The sequence below is a fragment of the Diadema setosum genome, chromosome 1 (genome assembly GCF_964275005.1).
Source record: "Diadema setosum chromosome 1, eeDiaSeto1, whole genome shotgun sequence".
NCBI lineage: Eukaryota > Metazoa > Echinodermata > Echinoidea > Diadematoida > Diadematidae > Diadema > Diadema setosum.
Window position 1 is genome coordinate 4225897 of NC_092685.1, and position 11260 is coordinate 4237156.

General features: G+C 35.7%; 1 protein-coding gene across 1 annotated transcript; it reads left to right on the forward strand.

The window, feature by feature from the left end:
* Positions 1–4118: 4118 nt before the first annotated feature.
* LOC140246743 (sulfotransferase 1A1-like) lies at positions 4119–9064 on the forward strand. Its single transcript, XM_072326082.1, has 6 exons — positions 4119–4272; positions 4672–4931; positions 5895–6015; positions 6519–6616; positions 7905–8085; positions 8955–9064. Exons 1-6 carry the CDS (start codon positions 4119–4121, stop codon positions 9062–9064), a joined length of 924 nt encoding a protein of 307 aa, XP_072182183.1.
* The last annotated feature ends 2196 nt before the right edge of the window (positions 9065–11260 follow it).

Sequence of the window (11260 nt, forward strand, 5' to 3'; positions counted from 1 at the left end):
TCGACGTTCATATTTCTCTAATTCATAAATTTTCATTCATAACTTATTGTCATGTAAATATCAAGTAAGAATTTATCTCATATCAGCATCTGTGAATTTGATTTGATTTGATTGGTCATTGCTCATGCAGATACGTACACATATTATATACATTGATGGTGCCATACATAATATACATTAATTGTTACCAAAGTAAGTTTCTTCATTACCTTTAGAATATACAGCAATACAGTTTCTTCATTGCCTTTACAATGTACAACAGAACATATCAGCGATGCAATGAATAACGTAGAAGGGCTACATCCTGTTTACCTTTGGGAACAGTAAATTTTCAAGATATGACATTTACTGCATAATTATGTCTAGGTCTGTTGTACCACAAAACATCCTATCCTATAAATTTTTCACGATAAAGCCTAATCCAGTAAGGAGATGTTTGTATTTTCTCAATAAACCACAACTGTAGACGGTTTAGTCTGGAAAGATTTTTGTTATAACTATTGTTCGTATTTTGTATATTTAACAATACTTAACATCAATTGTACAGGTTCAAATTTATACAGCGGTTGTTTCTATCCCTAACTCACATTTTGGAACTATTTTAAAGCACTAATTCTGGGGTTTTGTTTCATCCGCAAATTAATGACTTTATTAAGCATTACTTGATTTGCATGCAGCTCTCGTACATAATACATAACCTATAGAAAAAATAGGAGGGAGGGATGACTTGCATAGAGATAGGATAGAAGAAAGGAGAGAGGAGATGTCTGTCTGCTTTCGCTAATACACAAAGTTAGATCACCTGGATCACTGAATGGTAAAGCATGGCAAAGTATTTACTCTAATGCGAGGTACAGGTGAGAAGTTACAGGTCATGGTCGGTTACATAACATTACGCAATTAATTCAGAACGGCGATATTTTCACGAGGGAATTTCACATACAATTACAATGACATTATAGTATCACTGCATATCCAGAGAGCAGCATTGTCTTTACAGCTTTCTTAAAAGAATATAGACTTAAAAGTTCGAATTTCAGGAGGAAGAGAGTTCCAAATATCGGGTCATTTGTGTCTGATAGATTTCAGAGCCATCACCGTTTCAGGATTTTGTAAATAAAATTTATCAGATTGCCTAGTGGGATAAGAATGTATGTCCTTGTTTAACTGAAATAATGAGAAAAAGAAGATGGCAACTGACTGTTATACAAACGAAACATAAAAGTGAATTTTGCAAAAAATTAATGTCAGTTACCTTTAGTGTTTTTTATTCTACGAACAAAGGATCTGAATGGTCCCAATAACCTGAATTGGTGCATATACGTATAACTTTCTTTTGTGAAGCAATATACTGTCAATGTGACTTTTTGCAGTTGCCCAAACAATATGTTACAATATGAGATGTTCGATAATATCAACGAATTATAAAGCATAAATAAAATATTCTTTGGGACATAATACTTAAGCTTACAGAGTATACCAACATTACGAGACACTTTATCTGAGATGTATTACACATGAGCATTCCATTTCATATTTTCATTTATATGATATTCCAAGAAATTTGACACTTTCTTTTTGTTCCAATAATATACCATCCACCATAATATTTAAATGGAATCTACACCATACAAGCAATGTTTTTATGTAGATTCCTCATATTTCACATGTTTTATTGTCTGAAAATGCTGTATTTGTCAATTCGCCCATGCATTTTGGGGGGTTATGTTCATGGTTTATTTGTTGAAACGTGGAATATGGAACAATAAAAAACAACAACACACAACCATGACTTTGTGACATAATACAATGTAGCCCTACAGCTCTGCCTGTTGCACATAGCGTTAATCGTCATTGAGAACTGTATATGTCAACTTTGTGATCAAATGTTTAGTAATTTAATGTCTATTGCGTAAACATTTCAAAACTGAGCACTTTTTACTGACTTTATGTAGAATATACACAAACTCGATATATTGAGGTACCTCTTCCCCCCTTTCGAGGCAACACCATTAATTTTTTTTCCCGCACATTTAAATTAATGTTCCCCCAAGCGAAAGTACACAATGCCCTATTAATATACCTCTTCTTCATCAATGCCTTTTACATTCAACAGTGGTGCTCTTTCCCTTTAATAAACTAAATACATGCATATACACACATGCCCCCTCACATGTATCATGATTAATACAAATGCGTCGTTTTAACACTTTGTAAACCGTATGGCTTATACCAGCTTGCTATTAGTTCATGTACCTTTGAACCACAATCGTACAAAATGTTTTCCAACAACATTGCCAACTCGATTCACAATGCACACATCACAATGAACACCCAGGAATACCAACCGCTATACTCGGGTAATTACCGATAATAATGAAACATCGCCACAATAAGAATACATTACTGTTTACAGCGAATTTGACTTAAATAATCTTTGTCTTATTCATTGTTCATTCAAGGAGATATTGATCAGTTGCTGATAATTTCTTGTGTATGTTTAAGGCAGCAATAATTGATTAAAGTCCGTGTACACAGGTCCTTGTATGAACAATGATACGGCCATTGAGGTCAGACCTGATAATTTATGTATGCAAGACTCTATAAGCATACACACCAGTATCCAGTGGCCTCTCAGATCTACACAGAAAGTGATACTTTTTTTTTTTTTTAAAGTTGTGAGTGTATAAGTGTATATACGAAAATGATAACTTGCCATTTTCGCAAACTGCTCGTAAGCTGATAACTCCCATCCAACTTTTTCACTCACAAGCGCGATGATCCACAGAGGTATAGAATAAATATATACGGAGGGTATGTGTAACCCATTTTCAGTAGTGACTGGAATGGCAATTGTCATGGTAACGGCAAGAATTCAGCTTCCTGATTAGCTGTTGCTATTTGAAGTTGCCATTCCAGCAAGAGTTGCTATCCTAAAAACTTTTATGAAACGGGGCCCTGGGGGGCATTTCATGAAGCATTTTGGTCGGATATTTTTCTGACAAACTGTTACAAGCTCCTGAAATCCTTGCATTTGATTGGCTGAGAGCCCAATTGTCCGACAACTTGTCGGACAAAATGCTTCATGCATGCCCCCCTGGTCTTCCACTGAGTCACCAGTAATAATCCGGACAGTAATTATGTGAACACTCAAGTTCCATGTTAGAAAGAAGTATGACCTGGCTCATCACGATTATGTGAACACTCAAGTTCCATGTTAGAAAGAAGTATGACCTGACTCATCTCGCAACTTCTGGATAGTATCATGGTTACTTCTTGAAAATCATTTATTTGCTCCCCACCAATCACCAGTGCCTACTGATCAACATTTGAGATGTAGAGTATGTCGTCAAGCTACATTGAAAAATAAAGCGGAAAATTTTGTAACATTGTTAGTAATTTTTTCCATTAGTGAGCATGAAAAACATGGTTAATCCTGAAAATTTACAACCCGTTCACTGACTGGATATGATGTGTCTATATAATTCAGCGTAACTATGTCCGATGATGCTGTTAAATGCCGGATCAATACGGAACAACTTTTGAGAAATCAGCATCAAAGTGTCTCAATCATCGCATCGGCACGGAAAGTAAGTTAAGGTCGTATAGTTCAATGTAAGCAAGTGACTGTCCATCCATGGTTTGACTCTCATTTTCTGTTAATTGCTGATGACATGCAGTCGTTCAATTACGGTAATTCATTCTGCTTGTTAACAGCTTGAGCAATGTTATCAATAGCCAAATCAAGTCAATTCAACTCACACTAAGCAAGCAAAAGCAACGCGGGATCTAAGCAAGCAAAAGCAACGCGGGATCTAAGCAAGATGACGCCGCTGCAGTCACAGTATCACTTTGTACAGATATTTTAAATGAACCCGTAGGACACTGGTATGTAAGGAAAGTGAGGTCGAATAATCATAACTTTCGTTTCATAATTTTGCTCTTTTATGAAAAAAATATATATATGTATACATGTATGTATGTATATATATATATATATATATATATATATATATATACATGTATATATATTTATTTTTTTTTCAGAAGTACCATTCGTTCGTATCTTTATGGTCATTGTTTTCTAGTTCGGTGTCCATAGGCCCAACTCTGTGAGAATGACTGAGGCTTCGAACCTAGCTTATATCCGGGGTCAGCATGAATACGATGGAATTTGCTACTCGAATATTGTGTTGGACTCCAGCATTGAAGCTTTGAAGTCGTTTGATGTAAGCCCAGACGATGTGTGGGTCGTAACCTATCCCAAAGCAGGTGGGAAATTGAATTCCTTGACGTTTGAGTTAGGTGACCAATGGTTTTGAAAACATATTAATGAAGGTGATCAACGAGAAAACGTCTAAAACAATTTTCTCAATCTTATACAGCATACCGTCATAAGGTATCTATACAGTATCCCAAAACGAAACTGTTGAGATGGATTCGTATCTTCGTTTGTGTGTCTTCCATTCATTACACGAGCTCTCGGAAACTTTATTCCTTTCAACCCTTTTCAGATTAAAGGTTTCTAATCTAAAGGAAAATGAACATTGCATTGAACAAAACCAATACGAAGTAGGTATGAAGTACATCCCCTACTCGCACACAAGAACCTTGTACACAACATTACAATATAAGCCAAGGACCAAATGCCCTTTCCTTATCTGACGGCAGGAACCCACTGGATGTTGGAAATCGTTGGTCTCATCCTCTCGGACGGCTACCCAGAGAAAATTGACCGCTCTTCCAGCTCTACTCTGATTGAAATGATCGACCTGGACCAAAAACTGCCGGACACTAAGGAGGAGGAAGAACAGAATCCTCCGGACATGACGCCATTCATAGAAAAGATAAAGAAAGCGCCCTCACCGAGAGTCATCCAAACCCATCTCAGACTGAAATACATGCCCCAAGACTTGCTGAAGAAAGCTAAGGTTTGTTATAATGTCCCGCGGTATTTCACACCTGTAAGTGCTCCTTGCAATGGGTCATGATGTTTACAAAAATGATAACCATTTCGGACTATATTACATCGCAAAAGTCAGATGAAAAACTGCAGAGTATAACGATGATAGAACCCCTAGGAAATGAGTAGGTATTCATTTGGCCCACAATTGTCTTCACAAAGTCTCTTTGGACTGTGAACTTATTATTATATTATTATCATTATTATTACTATCATTATTATTATTATTATTATCCTCATTGTCAATAATGGTACCTTTATTCAACAAATCATTGATCGCAGCCAGAGGCTGAATTACAAATGATTTTACAAAAACGAAAAATATACATGTACAGCATTACATAAATACAAAAATGTAAAATTGTATAATCAAGATAACATGCAGGCTCATATAAAACAAGAACAATTAAAAAAAAATATTTGGGAAATAATATAAAGTTTGAGTTGACCTTGATCTTTGACCTTAAAGTTCCCAAGACAATCACTGCCAATCAGTACATGCATATTCATTAAGTTCCATATGATATACTTGGACTATTTCCGAGATGTGAAGAAAAAGTTAAATTTTAACATTTTTGACCTTTGACCTCATGGCCCGAAATATTCTCCTCATTCTCTTAAAAAATCCTACTGTATGTATGAGTTCAAAGTCCACTGTATATTGTTTGGTAGGAAGTGGCTCAGGGCACTCATTTCTTATGAAGTGTTTACTTAACAAAAATGTAAATAACTCACAAAGATTAAATCCGAGTACACGAACGGCTGTAGCGCATCGCTCGTAACTTGCTATTAGTACTGATAGCTGGTCAATCGTTTCCTTACAATGCATATACAAACTTGTACAATCTATAACATCGTTTTTAAATAAACCAGCCATAATCAAGAGTCAAATCTCCCGAAGTCAAATCCCAACCTCATTTCTCCTTTCAAGGTGATATACGTTGGACGTAACCCAAAGGACACTGCCGTCTCGTGGTTCAAGTTTGTTAAGGATGACCCCTCCGACGTCCCCCTCACCTGGGAAACTGTGTTTCAGCAGTTTATCGATGGAAGTCAGTGTGACAAGCCTCTACTACCGATCACAAAAGATAACTGCACTAATTTACAAGCAAAAATATCATAAACTTGTAAAAATAATATAGATATACAAACATATTTTTACAAGTAAAGATATCAAAGTGCTTTTTGTTTTTATATTAAATTGTCATTTATCATCATAAGAATATGATATCACCGCAATACAGTATATTCCCATAAGGTTGTTAAAAGATATAGACTATATTCCTGTGACATGTATTTTAAACCAATTTGTATTTTGGCATGTGGGATGATGATAATAATGTTTGCAGTGATTATGTTGGTAAAGATTATGAGAATAAAGCTCCTTAATTAGAACAAGAATTGGTGTAAGGACAGAGGAGCGTGTAATATCGGAGACTTGCCATTTTTTTTTACCTTAACACCGATGGAGATGTATATATTTGAATTCTAACAAAGCGAGCTTGCTTCATCTATCAAGCTCATGAAGTGCCTACTTTCACTTTGTTACCACCAGCTATTGAGTACGGACCTTGGGCAGACCATGTCAAAGAATTCTGGGAAATTCGCCAACATGAGAACCTCCTCATTGTGTTCTACGAAGACATCCTGCGGGTATGTGAGGATTCGTCCAGTCGTGCTGAAGTGTAATACAAAATCGGGGGGGGGGGGGAGGGATAGTTTCTTTTTTTCTTAAGTAAAAGAGCTCTCTTTTGGATAGTGTCCTTACATGCTTCGTACTTAATAAAGTGTTGAATATTGTTATATGATATTTTTTTTTTTGGTCCGTAAGAGTGATTTTCTATCAAAGTTACTCTTTTTCATGACGTGCCGTGAAGGGATAAGTCATAGTGTGAAGATGCATAGTTAGTGATATAAAACCTTTAAAGAAGGGTCATAGCCTATACCGGGAAAGGACATTCGATCCCTTACTTATGAGACTTGCAAAATGTGAAATTAACGATTTCTTAATTAAACGTATCTGTTTAAATTTGTTCCCTTTCTGACTAAAATGATATTTCTATTAAAGAAAAGAAAGACCACGGCTCGTTCATACTCACGGGGTTTATAATAAAATGTTACCCGTGAGACCACATTTTGTAAAAATAACGCATTTAGTGAAAAAAATCACCATGAGAATTAAAAAGAAAAAATGATACGCATTTCAAAAATTAATTAGTATTTCATAAAATAGATAAGAAACAAAATGAAGAAAGGGAAGAAGACGCATTATTTTCGTAAAATAGGGGTCTTTCAAAACTTACATCGCAAATTGCCTTCTTATATAAACATCTTCGACCCAATTTCGGAACTGTAACTTTGTTTTGGTTTCATTTTTTTTTTTTCTTGATTTCTGGTTTTTTTTTTTTCCTATTAGAATTAACGAACGTTCAGATCAATGCCACAAATGCAATGGACATTATCCCCCAATAACAATTGTGCAATGGTCTAACGATTCACTTGCAAGGGAGCGAGCAAAATTTATCACATAATATTAATTTGAGCACACCAGAGGAGGTAAACAGGGTCACTATTATCGAACCAGAAAGAGAACACAGAAAGAAAAAGGGGAAATTCGATATGAAAAGTGTATTCATAAGAAGGTGAAAAAGAACGAAATCGGAATGGTGAAAAGGTCAAGATAAAAAAGGGCTTTTCTTGGGAAAAAAATGGCGCCTATCAGAAAGGGATATACAGGGACCCTCTTCAGAGTAAAGACAACATTATTTCATCAGGGGAACGATACCAGACGTTAGCGTTCCCATCACTCTTCTTCAAAATCAAAACAAACCAAGACAAAACTAATTCATCCCCGAAAGGAAAATAAACCATCGCGTATGAAATGGTGCGATGTGACGTGTGGGGGTTTTGTTTTTATTTTTCACTTTTGTTTTTCTTTCAGGATCCGGTCAAACACGTCCGAATGGTAGCAGAACACATAGGACGCCCGCTGTCAGAAGAACTGTTACAGCGAGTTGTCGAGAACAGCTCCTTGTCCAGAATGAAGAAGACCTATGACAAGAGAGCTGAACAACTCAACGAACCGCAGGCCGAGTCAGTTAGACTGAAATTTGTCTCTAAAGGTAATTTGCGACGTTACGCCATAGGGAAATTTCGGACCAGGTAAAAGTCCGTCTGAAAAGACAATGAAATATTATAAGCACAACAATGATAACGTGATCAAATTGGAGGACAATTCGGGAAGTTACCAAATTGTGACGTTTTACCAATATTTACCAAACACAGCTCTCAAACATGGAACTGAGTGAGCTGATGACGTCATTACCTCACACTTTACCGTTGATCGTCGTACCGACAAGAAATAACAATTTTAGGCTTCAAAGGTGTAAAGCATATTTCTGGGTAAACAAAGATCAGTAAGATAACAGGATTTGAGACGGTGGTACACTCTGTTTGAAAAAGAAAACTGGAAAGTTTTAAGATTTCGTGTACAAACTATATGGCAGGTTGTTGGGCGATATCATCGACTTATTCATTCATATCCCCATACTCACTAACGTGGTGTTTCATGAAAATCAGAAGAAAAAAAAAAAAAGCTTGACAATCTCATAACCCCCCTAATTCTTATCCGATATTGATTAAATTCTCACTACATGTATTGTGATCATCAGGTGTTACTCTTTCTTTTTCAGGGCGACTTTTCACAATACATGTATCTTCACTAAAATATTTGCTGCATGCATGTCATTGCTACGTCACAATGGTATAGTCTGAGAGGGTGGATTGAATGGATGTCACTATTGATGTATCAGTTTTAACTGTGCGAAAGCATTACTTTTCAAAAGTTTACTAGTATGTCATACTATACCTATACTTCACAGTAGCAGGGCGCTGCGATACTATAGGCCTGGAGGAGATGAAAACATCACATTGAATTGATGATCACACACAAATCACATTTTAATATCCATTTTTTTTTCTACACATGCAGGAAAGACGGGACAGTGGAAGGACAGTTTCACTGTAGCGCAGAACGAGATTTTTGATGACTGGTTCCGGAAGGAAATGGATGGAGTTGATATCCGAATCCCATTTGAATAAGATCACGAGATGACTGCAATTATGCAAACGCGCAAGAACGCAACCTCTTTCTGAAATATTGCCCTCGGGTGTTGTTCATCAGGAATATGTATATGATATTATATATGTGTATATATATATATATATATATATATATATATATATATGTGTATATATATATATATATATATATATATATATATATATATGTATATTATGTGGGGCCTATATATTATTCATGCATAAATCAAGACTTCACACTAACCTGTTGTTTTCTTGTTATGGTGGTCTGACAATGTAATTTTGTGGCGCCTAAAATGAAGGAAAACATAAAAAGCACATTTTAAAAAAGACCCCACAAAATAGACTGGGTTAAGCACATGTTAAAGGGCGTGATCTGGCAACCCTGGTACCTAGCTGAAATGCGTGGGGCTGTCGTGGGACATACTTCAGACATAGTCGCATTGCTAAACGGCAATGACGAAGCAAAAATCATTTGCCGCAAGCTAGCTAATATTATTAGAGTGACTATACACATATGTGTATATAATTGTCCATATTTCACCATTCATTGTATTCACCCCGACTTTGGTGAATTTTTGTAATCTTCGCTGAAACACAGTATGGCATATTCTAAGTGAACATATTATTTTCTCTTCGATTTTTCATTTGGGCACTAGAGTGACAGAATAGTCTTAAGATAATGTTTGATTTGATTTGATTTGACTAGATTGATTTGATTAAATGGTTTCTGTAGCAGCATCATATATGCACAAAACAAAGGTACAAACTATCATGTGAACGCAGGGAAGCAACTCTGTTGGGCACAAAATTGTTATACGAAATAAGCAGAGGCAATAGCAGAAGTTTTACAACTTAACCAAAAGTTTTACGCGCTTACAGCCCTGGTATTGGTATAGGACCTCCCTGGTATAGCAAATACATTGCACATCAAGTTTGCTGCTTCAAGAGGCTTGTTCGAGGGTGAAAAGGAGAAAGGGAGTAAAAAAAATGTTACATATACAAACAAAGCATAAGGGTACTGACAAGTCCCTGTCCTATTTTTTATAAGTATAGGAGAAAGTGTGTTCCAAAGGAACGGACAGGTTCAATATATAGCCTCTCCGCTCAATTGAACACTGTGGAGAATCTACAGTATGTTGCCACATCGTAATATGATAGCACTAGTACAATTGAGCAACAACAATGGTGTGGTCTTTAACATCAATTATTTTAGATATGATGACATTTAATCCTTCAATAAAACCGAACTTTACATCGTGTCACTTTGGCAACAGGTTTTTGTTCCTGTAAGCCATCACTATATTTATGGTCATGGAAAAGAGTCAAGTTGTAGAGTAAAGATTTTGCAATAATACCCTTTCAACATACATTGGTGCTGAATGATTTTCAGAAATATTCTTAGACGAAATAATTGGATTTTTTTTCCAGGCATTTTTTCTTTCATAATTATATGCGATGATGGAGAGCATCAGTCAGATGTTGTGCCATTAAATGTCTCCATACTATTGAGTTTTCATGTGATTATGTTCTCATGCTATCTTAACTTCGATGTACTTTTTAAATAAAGAAAATTCTACTTTTTAAATGTCTTTGATAACGTTGAAAATGTTGTTTGGTTTGGTTGGTTTGGTTTCTCTCTGCATTTTCTTTCACCAAATACAATAACAAATGAAAACAAAGTGATACAGAGTATGCATAAAAAAAAGGAGAGTATGATATACAAATCAATATAAGAAATGTCAATTTCATAACAACATCAGTCTGTGATATGAATCAAAGCAACCTGTTAAGGCATACTGTATTCACTGATTATTATGAACAAAGGAGAAATCAGAACAGAGGACCGCCATCATAAAGCAGAGCTTGACGTGAATGAGGCCCTATCTTAAATATACGAATATTAAAACATCAATAAAACTACACATAAAACTCTTAATCTTAGAGTTATATTCCAAACACATTTTGCTATAAAAAAAAAAGAACAAGATTATGATTATTAAGCTACTGTGATTGTGTTTGGCTTCATTAAATTGAATTGAATTGAATTGAATTGAATTGAATTCAAAACGAAGAACAACGGAAAAGAAAAGGAAAACAGTGACTTGGTGCTTTTAAAGAAAAAGAAAAAAGGACGCCGCACCGTTGACTACTGGCAAATAGAAGTACACGTGGGTGCAAGTAACAGTGCGTCGT

Coding starts and splice junctions, on each gene's coding strand:
- LOC140246743 (XM_072326082.1), top strand. CDS start 4,119: ATGACTGAGGCTTCGAACCTAGCTTATATCCGGGGTCAGCATGAATAC. Junction 6,617..7,904: donor TCTACGAAGACATCCTGCGG/GTATGTGAGGAT, acceptor TTTTTCTTTCAG/GATCCGGTCAAACACGTCCG. Junction 8,086..8,954: donor ACTGAAATTTGTCTCTAAAG/GTAATTTGCGAC, acceptor CTACACATGCAG/GAAAGACGGGACAGTGGAAG.